Source organism: Trachypithecus francoisi, unplaced genomic scaffold, assembly GCF_009764315.1.
Source record: "Trachypithecus francoisi isolate TF-2019V2 unplaced genomic scaffold, Tfra_2.0 Lachesis_group12, whole genome shotgun sequence".
NCBI classification, from domain to species: Eukaryota; Metazoa; Chordata; class Mammalia; order Primates; family Cercopithecidae; genus Trachypithecus; species Trachypithecus francoisi.
Window position 1 is genome coordinate 84,754,147 of NW_022681457.1, and position 19,851 is coordinate 84,773,997.

General features: G+C 41.7%; 1 protein-coding gene across 5 annotated transcripts in view; it reads left to right on the forward strand.

Annotated features, from left to right (window-relative positions):
• The window catches only part of TRIT1 (tRNA isopentenyltransferase 1), a 49,850-nt gene extending 37,068 nt beyond the window's left edge, over positions 1-12,782 (forward strand). For 2 of the 5 annotated variants that reach the window (XM_033226986.1, XM_033226988.1), the window contains exons 4-11: positions 577-722; positions 3,532-3,674; positions 5,701-5,812; positions 6,139-6,251; positions 6,502-6,579; positions 9,159-9,268; positions 9,581-9,698; positions 11,893-12,782. In XM_033226986.1, the coding sequence (XP_033082877.1) occupies positions 577-722; positions 3,532-3,674; positions 5,701-5,812; positions 6,139-6,251; positions 6,502-6,579; positions 9,159-9,268; positions 9,581-9,698; positions 11,893-12,062 (990 nt within the window). In that variant the 3' untranslated portion in view covers positions 12,063-12,782. Of the gene's footprint in view, positions 1-576; positions 723-3,531; positions 3,675-5,700; positions 5,813-6,138; positions 6,252-6,501; positions 6,580-9,158; positions 9,269-9,580; positions 9,699-11,097; positions 11,169-11,892 lie in introns of those variants that run through there. The other 3 variants (XM_033226987.1, XR_004440921.1, XR_004440922.1) reach the window with 3 other exon arrangements.
• The last annotated feature ends 7,069 nt before the right edge of the window (positions 12,783-19,851 follow it).

Here is a 19,851-nt window from a genome sequence, read left to right on the forward strand (position 1 = left end):
CTGGGCAGCAGAGCGAGACCCTGTCTCACAAAAAAATAAAAATAAAAAGAGAGAGAGAGATGTGATTCAAGAAAAAAATATGTATAATTCTTTATAAAAATTATATTTAAAAAAACGCAGTACATTAGCCTGATTCAGTATTTCCTGGCTGGCAGCACAGTATGTATATCAGGGAGATGTCCATCACTGACCTTATTTACATAGGTGCTGCTATGTAGGGTAAGACTGTGTAAACTGTAATTTGCTGGCAATCCTGGTCTCCTTGTTCATCCTTGCTGAGAAGACTAGACTCCTGGATATGTTAAAATAGATATATTAGCCCTGGTACCTGTTTGAACTTCTGACAAGGAAGCAAATAGCCAAGTGTTTCCCTATGCTGTAAGTCTTCTTTTTTGTTTGCTGTGGCCTCACAGCACTTACCACAGCATATTGGAATTTTCTGTTTATGATCTGTCTCTCACTATATGGCAAGATCTTCTGATTATTCTGTATTCCTGACACTTAGCAAAGTGCCTGGCACGTATACTGTCTCAGTGTTTGTTGAATTAAATTTGCTTCTAAACCATCATTTAATAGCCCCAGCAGATGGGCACTGAGAAAGTGATTGACCGAAAAGTGGAGCTTGAAAAGGAGGATGGTCTTGTACTTCACAAACGCCTAAGCCAGGTGGACCCAGAAATGGCCGCCAAGCTGCATCCACATGACAAACGCAAAGTGGCCAGGTAAGAAAGTCTGGCCTGCTGACCCCAAATTCCTTTACAACTAGGGAGCAGTCAGTTCTTCAGTTTGCCCAGGTGATGAGAGAGATTTGGTAATAGCAGTTAGTGGAGATTGATGTGGTGTTCTAACTCAGCAGGTTGGGAGGCCCTGAGTTATTGCTTCAGTTCAGCTCCCTCAATAAATAATTGCACCCTACTTTGTTACATTTTAAATGCATAGTACAATATCGTTTTCCCCTAGGGCCTATATAATGTTGCTTCATTTTCTATTTGATCTTTGCTTGTATAACAGTTTTCATATACATTTTTTCTGGCATGCAGTTTGTTTACATTGTGATTTGGATTTCATAATTGATTATGCAATGCCATGTTCTGCCCCAGCAGCTTTCCCAGTGGGAGGTGGATTTTATAAACTGTCTCACAGATCAGCTCACCTTTGCACATGGAAACTATCTGGTAGGGAAGAGAAGTAGTGAATGAACTCACAAGGTCATGTTTTTTTAGGTTGTTTTGAAATTGCAGCCTCATGTTAGGTTTATTTTTCTGCAGAATTAGGAGTGATACCACTTCTGGCATAGTAGGACATCTAATGAAGGACCTACTCTATTGATGGTTGTGCAGATTAAATATTAAAGTAACATCTCATATTCATAGGGATTGTGAAGTACTCCACTCAAATGAATTTGATATTTTTCACCCTAATTTTACCCCCCTCAATGAAACTTAATGTTAGAATATAGGATTTAAAACAATTCATTATTATTATTACTTTTTTTTCTTTCTTTCTTTCTTTTTTTTTTTTTTTTTTAAGAGATAGTGTCTAACTTTGTTGCCCAGGCTGGAGTACAGTGGCACGATCATGGTTCACTGCAGCCTTGACTTCCTGGGCTCAGGTGTCCTCCTGCCTTGGCCTCCTGAGTAGCTGGGACTACAGGTGTGCACTGCCATACCTGGCTAGTTTTTAAAATTTTTAATTTTTAGTAGAGATGTTTTGCTTTGTTGCCCAGGCTGGTCCCAAACTCCTAGGTTCAAGCTATCCTCCTGCCTCAGCCTACCAAAGTACTGGGATTATAGTCATAAGTCACAGTACTCAGCCAAGAAAAGGATTTCTTCAGGTAGGGTTGTCCTTTGCACTGCGAGGGGGTGGGGCACAAATTGTATTGTCTAAGTTTTTTCACCCCCTTAAAGGCAATATAACCCCATTAAGAATGCATGTTTCAGATTAATGAAGTTTATACTTTTCAGTATCCAAACATTTTAAACACTTTAATAGAAAACATTCAGTTTTTTTTTAAACTTAGGAACATTATGATAAACATTCATTTTTATATTGTTTTATTACATGATTCTAGAGCTTGGTGTTTATTATTCCCTTCTTTTACTAGTCAGTTCTTTCTTTTTTTTTTTTTTTTTGAGACGGAGTCTTGCTGTGTCGCCCAGGCTGGAGTGCAGTGGCCCGATCTCGGCTCACTGCAAGCTCCGCCTCCCGGGTTCACGCCATTCTCCCACCTCAGCCTCCGAGTAGCTGGGACTACAGGCGCCCGCCACCACGCCCGGCTAGTTTTTTGTATTTTTAATAGAGACGGGGTTTCACCATGTTAGCCAGGATGGTCTTGATCTCCTGACCTCGTGATCCGCCCGCCTCGGCCTCCCAAAGTGCTGGGATTACAGGCTTGAGCCACCGCGCCCGGCCTAGTCAGTTCTTTCTTACCACCTCTCCTCATTTTGCGCTTCTAAATGAGTAATGAGTTTGAGAATTTTTTCTTAGTAAGAGTCAATAGGTTCTAAGCAAGAGCTCTAGAGTCTCATTTAGAGAATGAGAACTTTTTTTTTTTTTTAATCTTTCTTTTGGCTTGAGGCTGTATTTTAACTCCAGGTAAGTGAGATATCTATTCCTACATTTTTTTCTCATAGATCTTCTTTGAGAAACCAGTGATACTAAAAGACAAGGGGTCTACACTCTTGCGTTAGAGTTTCAGGAAGTAGAATTGGGTCAGGAAGAGAAAGATCACTTTCAGGCTGATAAGTTGCAATTACCGAGAGTGGTAGAGTGTAGATTGGGGAGTTAAATTACCTAGTGCTGCATAACATAATAGATACAGACAGAAGTGGATGGTGGCTTAAGAATAAGTATGTGAGTTCTTTTCTCAGTGATCTTTGTGCCAGTAGAGCACTGGATTAGCCAGGAGCATTCTTCATTAATTTGACATATTTAAAAAAGAAAGCTGATGAGCTGGATGTACAACATGCTTTTGTACTGTGGGAAAGGCACGCCAGCGAGACCAGACTTGTTGGCTTGTTACAAAGTGTCCCAAACAAGCTCTTTTACTGTTTATCTGAAAGGGAGTGAGTACCATTCTGTTTGTATAGAAGAAATCTCTTGTTTCTGAACCTATTTAACTGATTTCAGAATAATTTATGTATCTTTAGAAAAATAGGATTATTTCTTACTTTACCTAAAGTTTTCTTTAGTACCCCTTTCTGAGTAGCTGTAGGACTGGAGTAACCCTAGACCTTCATGTCTTTTGGAACTTAATGCAGTGAAAATGAGATTAAGCCTTTCTGCGTCCCCCCTTTTTGAAGAGACAGGGTCTGTTGCTGCTTAGGTTGGTCTTGAACTCCTGAGCTCAAGCACTCCTCCCAGTTTGGCCTCCTGAGTAGCTGGGATTACAGACGCGCACACTGTCATGCCTGGCTTTCAAGAATGAGGCTTTCTGTAATAAACAGCCTTTCTCCTTGTTTTATCTGAGAATGAATACTTTCTGTTGGTTTTTATGGGTGTACCCCCTCCCTCCCCTTTTAAATTACTTAGGAGCTTGCAAGTTTTTGAAGAAACAGGAATCTCTCATAGTGAATTTCTCCATCGTCAACATACAGAAGAAGGTGGTGGTCCCCTTGGAGGTCCTCTGAAGTTCTCTAACCCTTGCATCCTTTGGCTTCATGCTGACCAGGCAGGTAACAGCCCTTTGATGCCCTAGAGTCCATCTGTGATGGAACTTAGAGTAATAAGTTACTGTATAGAAAATGCTTAGAACCATGGGTGGCTTGTAATAAACCCTAAACAAGTATTAGCTATTAATTTTATTATCATTATCATTATTTGTTGACTTAGGCACAGTGCCGTTCCCCCTAGATATCTGTTTGGAAAGGGAGAAAGGATAGCCCTGGCACTAGGAGAAGACATCATGGGTAGAGTGGGATGGGATGGACAGATGGGAAAGAGACTGCCATCCGGGAAGGTCCAAAGGAGAAAAAGAAGGAAGTTTCTTGTGGAAGGTTGGCTGGAGGCTAGAATGTTCTAGAAGCAGTATGCCTTATAATTAGCTTGCTAGCCTGATGGTATTTTGTTGCTAAAGTATAATTATGTCCTGTGATAGTAGTAACTTATTCATCCAGCAAACGTTCAGTAAGCATTCAGTGAAGTGCTGGGTATTCTGTGTGGTACTTCGTTTTCAGTTGAAGAGGCAGTGCCTTTTCTTAAGGAATTCCCAGTCTAGTGGGACAACAGACAAGGAGATAGATACTATCTGTCTGTCTATTATTTATTTGATAAATGCTGGGCTAGATATATTTTCAGGGTGCCGTAGGGTCACAGAGAAGGGATGATGAACATTATCTGGGGGGAGTCAGAGACCAGTTTGCAAAGGTAGCCTATGATTGTCCTGAAAAGATGACATCATTATGTGGAGAAACAGTAGCGTGTAGCACTGAAGAGCACAGGCTCTTGAGGCAGACTGTCTAATAGCAAATTCCTGATCTACTAGCTTCTAGTTATGTGAATTGTAAGACAAATTAGTTTACCTTTCTGTGTCCCAGTTCTCCTGTAAAATAGAGATAATAGTAATAGTACATATCTCATAGCTTCATTAAGGTTTAGATGAATTAATACATGTAAAGTGCTCAGAATGTGTCTGACACATGACAGGTCCTCAATAAATGCAAACTTTCTAGGAAGGTTACTGTTGCTGTAGGCCAATAAATCGCAATGGTAGAGATGTAGAAGAATATAAAATGGTGACAATCTATTGTTAAATTAACTGCCATAAATTGATTTAAAAAGGGAATTTTTTTTTCTTTTTTTTTTTTTTTGAGATGGAGTCTCGCTCTGTCGCCCAGGCTGGAGTGCAGTGGCGCGATCTCGGCTCACTGCAAGCTCCGCCTCCCGGGTTCACACCATTCTCCTGCCTCAGCCTCCTGAGTAGCTGGGACTATAGGCACCCGCCACCGCGCCCGGCTAATTTTTTTTTTTTTTGTATTTTTAGTAGAGACGGGGTTTCACCATGGTCTCGATCTCCTGACCTTGTGATCCGCCTGCATCGGCCTCCCAAAGTGCTGGGATTACAGGCGTGAGCCACCGCGCCCGGCTAAAAAGGGAATTTTTCAATAATGGAGTTTTGTAAATAAAAACTTCTACTCTACAATTCAGCATAAAATAATGGTGTCTGATTCATAGTAAAGCTGTTTGTCACATCTGAACAATTACGACCTCTCACTCTTTGCTCGCTTGCTTGACTCAGTAGTTTAGAATGTATCTAGGATGTCTTTGGATTAAAGTTCCATATTCTTATCCGAGGTGTTATCTAGGGGTTCTTAAACAAAGTAACACTGAGTTACAGTATAATGACACATTAAATTAAAAATAAGAAAGGTAAACCAGGGGATCCTCAGCCACCTCTAAAACACATTGGGATATACATTCCATGTGAGAATAGAATATTTGTCCTTCACAATTGCTGTAGTTGTATGCTTTCTCTATATGATGAGGAGGCATGTGCTTCATTCTGGCTGTTTTTATTTGGAGCTGCAAAGTCTTAAATGTGAGTAAATAAAGTATGAATTATTACAATAATCTTTGGAATCTGAATTCTTTCTTCCATTTGGATAAATTCTCTTTTTTTGTGACCACCTGTGCACTCATCATGTAAGTATATAGTAGGTACCTACAACTTGCTTGCTGGTTAATGGGCTGATTTGATTCAAGTTCTAGATAAGCGCTTGGATAAGAGGGTGGATGACATGCTTGCTGCTGGGCTCTTGGAGGAACTAAGAGAATTTCACAGACGCTATAATCAGAAGAATGTTTCGGAAAATGGGTGAGGATTTGGCTGTTATTCTGACCTACTGTCCATCTTTTGCCTACAGTCAAAAGACCATAATGCTAATACTAGCTTTGGGTCTACCTGTTTATCAGCCTTCATTACAGATGCAGTTTTTTAATCTTTCAGACAGTCCCAGGAGTTAACTTTTCAAGAAAGTAACCTGGTGGGTAGGGGAGGGGGAAAATATCAGAGAATCAGTAACTGCTCAGGATCTCAATTTCCTTATCTGACAGATGAAATGGCTCAACTAGGTCCATCTCCAAAGCCCCTGCTAGCTTTTAGGAGCAATGGCTCATCTGCTGATGCCCTCCTATTCCCAGCCAGGACTATCAACATGGTATCTTCCAATCAATTGGCTTCAAGGAATTTCACGAGTACCTGATTGCTGAGGGAAAATGCACACTGGAAACTAGTAACCAGCTTCTAAATAAAGGTGTGAATTCTTCCATATGACCTAGTCTTGGACATCTTTGGGTGGCAGGGTACTCTGCTGGTATGGTCTGAGAAAGAGCCAAGGCTCAAAGCGTCACAAGTAGCCTTCAACTCAGAATTGAGATTTTTGTCCACCAAGTCTGACATTGTACTGCCATGACTGACTTTCTCCTGCTGGGCTGGGAGGGCCTGCCTCTCTGCAGGGTAGGGAGTGCTTACCTAGATTTTCTTAAATCTACTGTATCTTTCAGGTATCGAGGCTCTGAAACAAGTAACTAAGAGATATGCCCGGAAGCAAAACCGATGGGTTAAAAACCGTTTTTTGAGCAGTAAGTCTCATGTTTTTCCTTATACTATGGGTCTGTTTTCAATAGAATATAGATGTCCTCAGCTCACCCAGAAAATGAATTTTAGATTCCGGGCCTGTTCTGAGACTCTGAATCTGACCTAGGGGAAGTTCTATAACATAAATGATTATCCAGGGATATTTTCTTGTGATGTCTCAGAAAAAAAAAAATTGTTTGCATTGAGGAGTCTGCTTTCTGCCTTGAACAGATGGATACTGGCTGCAAACAGCTAAGAACAACAGCAGCATCTTCTTAGGAGAGCTGGTGTTCAGGGCTGATTTTTAGCTTCAGTTTTGTACCTGAAGAGCAGTCAGATTTCTGTAGGGAAGATTTTCTAATTACAATGTTTTCTGAGGGCCAGATGAGTAGTATAAAAAGACACCTTCACCATTTCTCCCAGCATCTCCACATGGTGCTTCAGATGCTTCAAATGAAACTTTAATTAAACAGCATTTTTAAGGGAAAAGAAAGGAAATTCTCATTCATTTGGCCCTGTACTGTGTCTTTGGCACTAAATTTGGTGCCATACATATATTATTGAGTCTTCAAGGTAGGTGTTATTCTTTTCTTTTTACAGATAAGAAAATGAAGGCCTAGTGAAGTTAAATAACTTGCCAAAAATCACCCAGCTAGTCGGCAGTAGATAACTGAATGCAGGCCTGACACAGAGTCCACACTCCTTTATACTACTACTCTTACTTCCTTTAGCCGTAACTTTAGCAAGACAGCATTAATATTGGACTGTGGGTAAAAACTATGTGGTTATGAGTGAAAGGAAATAATTTAAGCATAAGTGAAACTTCAGTTTTATCTTGTGGACACGTTTTAAATATGCTTCTGAATCATCCTGTGTTTACCTTTCGCTGGTAGACTTCTGCTCTCAATTACAGATAGGGCCAGCTGAAGCGTCTGCCCCACTCGGTGCCTCTGAAAATACATACCTTGATCCCTGCTGTTTACCACTAAACTGCTAACATTCTTTCTCCCAGCTCCCACTCTCTGCCTGAGCTCTCCAGTGGAGTTCTGGTGTGAAGAGGCTTGTTATGCTTTCTTCTACTTATCCTGTTTTCTCTGCATGTCCTGGTAGATAGAAGTCTTAGTGTCATCTGAAGTTGAAGCTCAGTGCTGTACTACAGATTTCTAATGCAACTTCTCTTCTCCCCATGTCTGACAATAAGCCTGTAACAGAAGACTTTTTGGTAATAATTTAGAACTTCTTCCTGTAGTAAAACCACAATAGTTCCTCCATCTCTGTGGCAGGAGGAGTTGATGGCACAGTGTGTCATATGCCTGTTCCTCATTCGTGTGTATGCCGGCATCGTCCTAGTGCTGAGTGAAAGGCACAGCTGCCCTGTAAATCAGGAGCTGTGCGTGATTGGCCAGGGCTGGTCTGCTGGGGTATGGTTCTGGCAGAAAGCCAGGGGGACTTCCCCACCCCAGCTTGGCCTTGGACCCAAGCCAGAAATAGCAGCTGGGAGCCGAGAACTTGTTGAAAGGTGCTTAGACAGGGCACAGAAGCCCAACAAAGGGCTTAGAGGAGAAAGGAAAATGTAGAGTGGCCTGGAAACAGGTGCAGAGCTTAGCCAAGGCCAGGTGTGCTGTGGATGCTGCCTGCACCCTCCTAGTCTCACCTTTCCGTGTGGTGGCAGGTGCAGCCCAGTCCAGTCTATGAAGAATCTTATTTGTGGTTGGCACAGTCAAAAGGCCAGCACCTGCCAGTCGTTGGCATCCCAAGGCCTTTGATGTTTTTGCCTATGGGTGATGCTCTTTGCCTTTAGGCAACTGAATCAACCTAGCTGTGGAAGGCAATTTAGTATGTACATAGGCAGGGAAGCTAACTGCAGAGACTAAACTCTTGCAACATGGTTGGCTCAGGTGGTTGAAATACCTGTAGCTACACTCTTTGCTACTTTCAGTCTCATCTGCGTTAGAAAGTGTCTACCAGGGGGTGTTTCTTGAATATCCTCTAGATCAGGTTTTTAAAAGAAGTTGCTCAACTACATCAATTCTAAGGTTTCTTTCTGGTTCGCAGATTCTGTGGCTTATTGGCTGATATGATTCTGTTCCTAGCCCATGCTGTCAAAGCATTTCATGAGTCCCAGGCCGCTGAGGGAATATATGCAAACCTGAGACTAGTATCTGCTCCTAAAGAAAGCTGTGAATTCTCTTGCCACAGATCGCCATCATCGTAAGATGATATGGAACTTAGACTAGGCACTTACTTAAAGCTGTTAGTTTATTTCTTCTTATGATGTGCTGTCTTTGTGTTGTAGCTCACACAATGGTCCCTCGAGCTGTTAACTCTATTCTGGTTTCCTGGCTGATCTGGAAGATCCTGCACCCATGTATCCAGATTATGTAGCTAGTCTTATTGGCTGCAGAGCAGTTAAACCTCTAGGTCTTTCTTGGATTGTGGTTCATGTTTCAGTTAGAATGAATAGCATGGTCAGAATGTTTACTCCTTTGGCTCTGTGTATTTCCCTGGAGGATTTCAGAGTCCTGGGTGCAGAGTAGATTGGGTTTGAGGCTGACCTCTCACAACCTTTCTTTGTCATCATTAGGACCTGGTCCCAGTGTCCCCCCTGTCTATGGCTTAGAGGTATCTGATGTCTCGAAGTGGGAAGAGTCTGTTCTTGAACCTGCTCTTGAAATCGTGCAAAGTTTCATCCAGGTAATTGTGAATCATGATACAGTCTATTGTCTGGTTTTCAGAGCACTTTCATTAGCTGACACCTTTGTTGCTATATTGAAGAACCAGGCCTTCTTTTCCATAGAATAAAGCCAAAGGGCTGGCTGCTTTTCAGTACCTGGAGACTGCTTTTCTTCTTTTACATTCAGAAAGGTTGTTGCTAAAATCTGTATACAACCCATCTGCTCTCTGGGGTGAGAAAAAGGAATCTTAGGAAAATCCTACTTCCCTTAATAGAGAATTATATCCAGATCTCTTTGAATTGAATATTCCCTTCCACCCTTGTTCTTTTAGGGCCGCAAGCCTATGGCCACTCCAATAAAGATGCCATACAATGAAGCTGAGAACAAGAGAAGTTATCACATGTGTGACCTCTGTGATCGAATCATCATTGGGGATCGCGAGTGGGCAGGTAGAGTATGGGGAGGGGCATGAAGAAATCTATAAGGGTGGGTTCACACTGACTTCATGAAATTTAAGGTCTTTGGCAGATTGAACCTGGAGTCTATTTATTTGTAAAGCGACAGCTAGATTCCTCTAAGAGCCTGTGCTCAAATTCACTGGAGGCTTCCCCCAACTGGGGAGTTGTCTCTGTATTCTGAGATTCAGAGGAAAATCAAATGCTCTCCATCTTCAGCTGGAATTAATATTTTATACTAAGAGATCTGCAGGTAACTTTCTAGAGCTCCTTTGACTTTGTGGTCCTGCCTTGGAGGAGTTTCTTGGCCTTTCATGTTTATAATTCAGTGGGGGCGGGATCAGGAAGTAAGGGTGTAAGGGAAGCCAGGCAGCTAATCCAGGAGACTGGAAGAAGCAGAAGCGTAGCTGGGAGCGGGCAGGAAGTACAGTTACTCCTCCTGAGTGTGGTTTTTAAAAGTGGTATCTCTTCAGTAACCTTTGAGGTAATTGTTGACATAGTGGTAGTTGCTAAAACTGTGATAAAAAGATGTTAAGGGAAACTGTGTGAAAGTAAGCCTGTCACACATGTATAAAGAAGGTTAGTTCCCCACCACCTCAGGGCCAGCCCCACCCTAAGGCTCTGCATCCCTGCATTAGAGCCTGGCTCTGCCTCTGCCACAGAGTTACATTGCACACACATCGTTGGATTTTCAGATTTCTGCAGTGATCCAATCAAAGCCCAGGACTTCTCCCCCAAGCCTTGAGTTTACTTGGTATTTAGAAACAGGTGTAAGGTTTGCTGCTTTCAGGCACAGTGGGGCTTGTCGTTTACTCAGCGGCTGGGATCCTTCTGTTCAGAGTACTGTTTTGCATGGGATTCTCAGAGAAGTAGATTTTTCTCCCCAAAGTAACCAATAGGATGATTAGGTCTATTAACTGGTAACTGGCAAAATGAACTCCGTTGTCAGAGACTGGGGATGGCTGTGATTGCCCAACCAGCAGAAGAAGCCTCGATTGTCGTTGGTTTATAATGATGAAAGGGGAAGAGAAAGAGAGTGTCTGATTGTTTTTTTCTAAAGGAAACTTAGTGGTTCGATTTGTTGAATGTCCTTCAGGGATAGCCTCAGAGAAGCAACATGTGTGAGCCTTTGTGAGCTTAGCTTGTGTAAGCCCTTCTGTAGTGCCATCTGTCAAGTCCTTGCTCCCATCTCCTGCTGCCATGGAGAGCCAGCCCAGAAGCCCATTTTTTGCCTTAGGCTCTAGCTGGAGAACAAAGCTGACTTATTTCCCCAAGTAAACTTTTCTCTTAATTCTAACAGCTCTACCTTACGTATTCTTGCTTCTAAACTCTTCAAAATGATGTTTTTAATATGTATAAAAGAGAATTTAAACTAGTTGTCTATCTCTTTCAGTGTTCCCAGATGAGATTTCCTTGAAAAAAGAACAGGATAGTGAAAATAAACCTGTATAAGTTAGTCATAAGGTGGGAACTGTCTTAGGGGTGACAGGTCTGCAGTTGATAGCAGGCAACAGTGGCCCTTTAGCTTGACTTCCTTCTTCAACCCTCGGAAGAAATTGTCAGTGATAAATGCACCTTCCTTAATCCCTGGAGCAGTGTGTGCCTAGATAATAGGAATCTTGCCAGAGAGTCGTTCACATGACCTTTTTGACCCAGGCACAGGGATGCCAGACCAGGAAGGACAACAGGCAATGCCCTGCAATACAGAGGATTTGAATTTCTAACTTTTCAGCCTTACAAGTTGAAAATGTATCTGTAACAGGAAGCCCCATACTACAGAGACCTGATTCTGGAAAGTGGGATCTCTTTTTGAAGCCATGGGTCTAAGTAGAAGAGTTTACCTGCTGTGTGACCTTGGACATTTTGTAAGACCTCTCTGAACTTCAATTTCCCTTGTGTAAAATGAGTAGAATAGTACCATCTTACAAGACTGCCATGAGGATTGGTGATGTAAAGTACCTGGCAGGGAGCACTTGATATGTGGTAGCTCACTCTCTTTTGCCAGCTCGCTGGCCATATAATTTATTCTTCCCTTAAAAATGCTAAGCAGCTATACCCGTATATGTGTTGATCTTGCTATTTATTGTTGAAGAAAAGCATTGTATAGTTAATTTTACTTGCTTCCAGATTAATTCTAGAGCATTCTAATGAGTTTTTTTGTTTGTTTGATTTGGTTTTGTCTTTACAGCGCATATAAAATCCAAATCCCACTTGAAGCAACTGAAGAGAAGAAGAAGGTTGGATTCAGATGCTGCCAACACCATAGAAAATCAGAGCATTTCCCCAGACCATGACAAAGAACCTAAAGAGAAGGGATCCCCAGGGCAGAATGAGCAAGAGTTGAAATGCAGCGTTTAAGAGACATGTCCAGTGGCCTTTGGAAAGGTCGTGGGGATCCACTTCTGAAGGGAGGGGCATGTCTGTCTCCCAGTCTGGGCAGAGGAGTGCTATGCAGAATTTTGTGCATAGCAGAAAAGCTCCCACCATTTTCTTTCATTCAGTGGTGTGTTCTAAAGTCTCATGTTCTCTATAATAGAAACAGCAGGTCTTGTCAGCTCCTTGTATGGCTGATGTGTCTGGAAATGATGTCATTCAAGAAAGCATTTTTTTTTTCTTTGAATCTTAAAGGTTCTATTATTAAAAGAGGCACAGATTCCACATTTTTATACATGAGGATCTTTTTTTGTGGTGAATACCAGGACTGACTGCATCCCTTTAAAGAAGTTTTATGTCCCTGACTCTGGCTAAAATTATCTGATTTCCAGATGCTTTTGTAGATGACTGAAGTATTTGTGAGCCACATATTGGGAGTTCTAGATTTGAGTGAATGGCAGGACAGGACCATCCCCACTGAGATGATTAAGTGAACCAAACTAATTCTCGGAGTTCTACAGAGAAGGAGGGAATCAGACTGAGGAAGCTGTGTCATGGGACTTGAAGACCAAAGACTTTGCAATTTGCAAGCTGCTCATATGTGAGTTATTATCACTGCTGTCTTTCTATTGAGTTACAAATCTATATTTTTATTGAAGTTTAAATAAAGAAAAAATTTAGAAGAGCCTCTTTGATCCTTAAAAAGAATACAAGTCCATGTCTAGTTTATATACAGTATGCTCTGTTATCAACATGATATAGCTTTTTCTCAAATTTGACCTTCTTCGTAGATCATGCTGTCCATTTATGTAGCAGGTGTTTATTTAACACATTATAGTCCTTGAAGACATCTAGAGAGGGTCTTTTATTAGAGATCTATTACTTCCAGTTGAAGCCCTCTTTCTAGAGTGACCTGCGCTGCCAGCAATATTAAATAGTTATTATTTATATATAACATCAAATATAGCATTTTTAGGGTATAATTCAGCAGCATTGACTACACTCACAATGTTGTGCAATCGTTACCACTATCTATTTCCAAAACTTTTTTGTCACTCCAAACAAACTTTGTGCCCTTTAAGCATTAACTCCCCATTCAAATACATTTTGTTTGTGCAGAATCTACTATATGAGAGGCCCTGAATTAGGCTAAAGGGAATGCAGAGATGAGATGTGTTCTTGCCTTCAGGGAGCTTATAAATAATTGCGTGTTTACACAAACACCAATCCAGGCAAGAGAGGATCAAAGGCCACAAGAGCTGTGTAGAATTTCAGTTTAGAAGGAAAGGAAGCGATCATGGAAGGAGGAGCATTTCTGCTGGACCTTGAAAAGCAATTATTGGTAAATGTTTTGTTTCCTATGCATATAAGACTTCACAGAGGAGAAGGCAGAGTAAAAAAAACTATCTAACTTGATTGACCTTTTTTTAAACAGTGCTGAATTCCAGAACCTCACCCACCTTCAACTCATTTGAATCTCAAAAATAAATTTATTCTCTGGGCAAAGAAGTTTATTAACTACTTTAGGAGCTAGCAAGGTGGGAAGCCACATCTTCCCAGTGGGAGTGGAGATGAGTACTTACTGTGAGCCACGCAGTGCCAAGTTCTTTTTATACGTTATCTTCTCATACAGCCCTGGGAGGGAAATGCTGTTTCTTTTGCTATTAACTGGGGGGAAACTAAGGCTCAGCAGTGGAGTACAGCTAGCAAGTGGTAGAGCTGGAATTGAGGTGAGGCTGGTAGACAATCTTTTAAGCACTGTGTTAAGCTGGCAGTTTGTAGGGAAGAACCTTTAGTTTCTCTGAAATATTCTTCATTCAAGTTGCTAAATATGCTTTAAAGCCTAAAAAAGTTTCAGTAGACAAGCAGGAAAAACTAGTTTTAATAATTGTATGTTAAAAAGCCTTTAATTCTTCCATCTGAAATACTTGGAGCAGTAATTCTCATTGAACTCATTGTTATCTCTATGGCAATTGGAAATCAGGAATTTTTTACAAGAAAAAAATCAAAATGTCTAATATTTATGAAGCACTTACTAAGTGTAAGGCACTGTGGTTGAGCCCACTGTTCATATTCTTAGCAATTGTAAATTCAACCAAATGAAATTCCTTTATCAGCAGCAAAGAGCCTGGGAAGGGCAGAACACTCACTAGAAATCTGCCTGGTGCTCTGGTCTGAGGCATTACCCTGAGTAGATTTCCCTTTTGCGCCTGCTCCCCAATGAATGACTTTGCTGTCAAGTGTAGGGAAGGAAAGTAGTTTGTCTTGTGATGGGCATAAATGTAGAGATGAAAGAATCCTTTATCTCTTGTATGGATGGGGAAACTGAGGCCTAAAACATGGATGTTCCAGTCACAGAGCAAGGCAAAGCCAGGACAAACCTTAGATCACCTTTCTTACTCTATTACTAAATCTCATACCAAATCTCATTTGAGAGCTGAAAAGTACCATAGAGCTTTGCGCTATTTGCTCAGCCTGGAGTGAGAATGAGGAATGCCGTTTTGTACCATCTGGCCATAGCAATCTCCAGGCAAGCAGAGCCCTCCAGTCCGTCACACCAGCAGTGCTATCTAAATGGCTTTGGCAATTAATTCCAATACTCAGTGAGCTATTAGGTTCATCTGCTTCTGTCAGTAAAAATCTTGATTAGGCGTTAGACAGTTCAGGCAATGTTGTTGTAGGTGAGTAGAAAGTACTTTGATTCTGAAGAGAGATCTAGGTTCTTAGACTTGAAAATACTTTGCTTGATTCTTAGGGCTAAGCAAGAGAACAGCTCATCTGTATTCCAGGAATATGGCTTGATCCTTCCTAGCTCTGAGTAATTTTTTGTACTCTCTTAGCTCTCTTTAGTTCCAAAGAGGATTTTTTTGCTTAAAACAAAACAAAACACACAGTATAACATTAAGAAACAACAGTCCGGAAGTGGTGGCTCACGCCTGTAATGCCAACACTTTGGGAAGCTGAGGCAGAAGGATCACTGAAGCCTAGGAGTTTGAGACCAGCCTAGGCAACGTAGTGAGACCCAGTCTGTTTGAAAAATTAGATAGATAGATAGATAGATAGATAGATAGATAGATAGGCCAGGTATGGTGGGTCATGCCTATAGTCCCAGGTACTTGGAAGGCTCAGGTAGGCAGATGGCTTGAGCCTGGGAGATTGAGGCTACAGTGAAACATGATCATGCCACTGCACTCCAGCCTGGGTGGCAGAGCAACACTGTGTTGCTCAAAAAGAAAATAAAATTAACAACCCTCTCCCCCCAGACACACATGCATGAAATCAACCTTTTATGAATGCAGTGACTTGTCAATATCCCTAGCACCTAGAAACAGTCAAATATTTGTCAAATAAATTGCATGAAAGCATAAAAACTAAGTAGGTCTCTACATAAGTGATCTGCTTCAATAGTTAAATGCCCTTTAACCAAGATGAAGAAATTTTGGGATAGCCACTGGCAGGAATTTCAGTATTTGATTATCACCTACTTGGGCAGTTAAGGCTGTTTTCTAAAATGATAGCTAACTGGTTATTTGTAAAGCTACTCTGAATGCTTACAAAGGAAGCTGCATGTTTGCATTAGTTCAGGTAAAAGGCTAAGTTGCTATAACAAAGAGATTCAACGATACAGTGGCTTAAAGAACAAAGAAGTTTATTCTTTCTCAGGTAACAGCTCTGAAGGGAATTGACCTATCTGAAGTGAGCGGTTCAGGTCATTGGGGCAGCTCTGCACCAAGTGGTGATTCAGGCACACAGGTTCCTCATATCATGTTGCTTCTCCATCCTCTGGAGCATTGGCCTCATGGGCTGCGTGCTTGAAGCTGGGTCATCATTGGTCCCAGCTAATGGGAAGGGGAAAAGAAACAGGGAGGAGGCAGACCCGCTGCCTGAAGGCCTAGACCCTTCAATGGCGTGGATACTTCTGCATACATTCTCACTTTCCATTGGCAAGGACTCAGTCCAATGGCCACGCCCACCTTGCCAGGAAGGCTGAGAAACGTAGTCAAGCCATGTGCCAAGAAGGAATGGGAGGACAGGTTTTGGTGGGCAACTTACAGTCCCCACTAAAGGGAAGGAGCACTCAATTCCAGGCTCATTTAACTAATTAATAAACTCTGTTAGTTTGCTAGGGGCAAATCTCTCTATTTCCCCATCTGTGAAATTAGTGAGTTGTATTGAGCTGACCTCTGAAATATTTCAAAAAGTAAAGCTTGAGAAAATCCTGACTGGTAGGACTTTAAGACAAGAATAAGAAAGCATTGTAGGGAATGGGAGTCTGTATAAACCTCAGGGCCAGTGGCTGATACTGTAAAGATGGTGGGGAGGAAAGATGGAAGGTGTTTTGGTGGCATTGTTGAATAACTGAACTAATGATGACTTAACTGCCTACCTTCAGACTTTGTTTTATGTGGCAGGGAGGGGGCAGTGGGAGAAAGAAACCACTATTTGTATTTGCAGCTGAACACTTTATTTTCTAATATACTATCTGTGTGATCTTGGGAATATTGCCTAAAACCCTGTTTCCTCATGTGTAAAATGAAGTTATCTGTATTCCACGGAACATGGTAAAGATTAAGTGAGGTCCTTTTGTAAATGGCATAGTGTTTTGGCACTGTAGTGCCCAGTAAATGGTAAGTATAAATTGGATTTATTTGCTTCATTGGGGAAAAATTGTTAATGCTACTAAAATGCTGGTTTATGATATGGTATCATTTCTTGGAAGTTATCAGGGCAAGTTCTGACTTAAGACTGACTAGTTTGGTGGACTGTAGTACTAATGGCCAGAAATGGTGCCTCAGGCTTCATCTGCCACCCACCTAGGCTTCAGCTGTTAGGTTTGGTTTGTTTCAATGCATATGATTTCCTCCATGGGTCAGCTCATTTGGTTGGACTGTTTTCTCCCCTTGAAATGTCCTTTCCTCTGATCTTTACCTAGTGAACTCCTACACATCCTTCAAGGCCCAGATCTGATGTCCTCTCCTTAGAAAAAGCTTCTTCGACTCCTGTAGGGAGACTTAATTTCTCCTTCTAGCAGTTAATACATAATAGTGTTAATATTAGCTGGTGCTTATGTAGTCCTATGAGCTAGGCACTGCTTTAAGCACTTTTACACATATTAACTTATTTAATCCTCACAGAGCCCAATGAGGTAGTTTTGTCATTGTTCTTGTTAGCTCTGTCTTACAACTAGGGAAACTGAGTAGAGCAGTTAGATGACTTTCCTAAGGGCAAGCTGGGATTTGAAAATAGGTGGGTGGCTCCAGAGTCTGTTCTGCCTCATTATTTTGCTACAGCTCATAGCACCTGTTATTTATCTCTTGTTCCCACTGGAAAGTAAATTCTGCCAGGATCTGAGTACTATTTTAAGATGATTGTGGAACATGTAGTGGGTACCCAATGTATATTGAGGCTAATTTCTGCAAGGCACACCTCCCTGTCTAAATGTAGACATGGCTTCTCTTCATTGAGTGCTTTCTGTGTGTCAAGCATTATATCAAGCACATGCATACGTTATAATGATTCCTTAAAACAAACGGACAAGATAATTTGTTATCACCATTTTATAAACACAGCTTAATAAACAGTGGTTGGCACAGAGTAAACATGCAAATATTTGCCGAGTACCAGAGATAAAGCTTGGTGAGGGCAGCGATTTTTGTCTGTTGTTCACTGCTTTATCCCTGGCACCTACAATGGCCTGCTGCTTAAAAGCACTTATTTGTGTTTTTGTTTTTTTACTTTAAGTCAGCCTTTTATTTTTATCCAGATTTTTTGAGATATAATTGACAGATAAAATTGTATGTATTTAAGCTATATAAAGTGATGGTTTTATATATGTATATATATGTGTGTGTGTATCTATCTAACTATCTTATCTGTCTATACCACCATCAAGTTAGTTAACACATCCCATAAACATTTGTTGAGCTAGGATTTGAAGCCAGTTTGGGCTGACTCCAAACCCATGCTCTAACCACAACCCTCTACTTCTGCAAGGGCATTTCTTTAGGGTTTTTGAACGTACAGATTGAGGGTTTTTGAATGTACAAATTATTTATATCTGATCTACTTCTAAGAAAGAATCAAAGGAAGAAAACGTAAAAAAAAGAAGAAGAAAAGATGATTGAAGAACCAACTCTTGTACAAAGAGGTTTATGGCAAGAATCATGGTTACAAATGGAACAACTCAAACTAACTTAAGTAAAAAGGTGGATTTATGATTGGGTTAATGAGGTGTCTCATCAAATTCAAGGGCAAGAAAGTATCTAGGCTCCAGGCACAACTTGCACTACCCAATCTGAGGCTTTAGAGACTTTCTCTTTTCTCTGCAAATCAGCTCACTCCTCTCACTGTGAACAGGCTTTCTCTACATGGCAGGAGGCAGGGCTGCTAGTAGCGCCTGTGTTTCACCTCTTATGGCCTTGACAACTGGAGACAGATTGTGCGGATGTTTTCTCTGGTTCTAAGTTCAAAAGCCCTAGGACACCCCGTACCCATCAGAATGACTGCTATAAAACAAAACAAAACAAATAAACCCAGAAGATAACAAGTGTTGGCAAGAATGTGGAAAAATTGGAACCCTTTGCACTGTTGGTGAGAATGTAAAATACTGCAGCTGCTGTGGAAAATGGTATGGCAGTTCCTCAGAAAATTAAAAAGGGAACCACCATATGATCCAGCAGTCCCCGCTCTGGTGATATATCCCAAAGACCTGAAAGCAGGGTCTCAGAGAGATACACCCTTGTGCTGCATAGCAGTGTTCTTTACAATAGCCAAGGGGTAGGAGCAGCCCAATTGTCCGTCAAGAGTGAATCTAGGCTGGATGCGGTGGCACACACCTGTAATCCCAGCACTTTGGGAGGCTGAGGTGGGTGGATCACCTGGGGTCAGGAGTTTGAGACCAGTCTGACCAACATAGCGAAATCCTGTCTCTACTAGAAATACAAAAATCAGCTGGGTGTGGTGGCGCAGGCCTGTAATCCCAGCTACTTGGGAGGCTGAGGCAGGAGAATCACTTGAACCTGGGAGCTGGAGGTTGCAATGAACTGAGATTGCACCACTGTGCTCCAGCCTGGGCAACAGAGTGAGACTACATCTCAAAAAAAAAAAAAAGAAAAAGAAAAGTGAATCTAAGGACTGCACACAGTGGCTTGTGCCTGTTATCCCAGCACTTTGAGGGGCCAAGGCAGGAGGATCACTTGAGCCCAGGAGTTCAAGACTAGCCTGGGCAACACAGTGAGACCCCATCTCTACAAAAAATAAACAAATTAGCTGGGTGTGGTGGTGTGTGCCTGTAGTCCCAACTGCTTAAGAGGCTGAGGTGGGAGGATCACTTAAGCCCAAGAGGTCAAGGCTGCAGTGAGCTGTGATTGTGTCACTGCACTCCAGATCCTTGGTGACAATGAGACAGACCCTGTCTCAAAAATAAATAAGAGTGAGTGGATAAACAAAATGTAAGTACATATGATGGAATATTCACCCTTAGCAAGGAAGGAAGTTCTGACGCATGCTACAATTTTGAGGACATTATGCTGAATGAAAGCCAGTCAGGCCAGGCACAGTGGCTCAAGCCACGTTGGGAGGCTGAGGTGGGAGGATTGCTTGAGCCTGGAGTTTTGAGACTAGCCTGGGCAACAGAATGAGACTCCACCTCTACAAAAAATAAAAGAATTATTACCCAGCACTCAGGGATGAGAGGTGAGAGGATTGATTGAGCCCAGGAGGGCAAGGCTGCAGTGTGCCTTGGCGCCACTGCACTCCAGCATGGGCAGCAAAG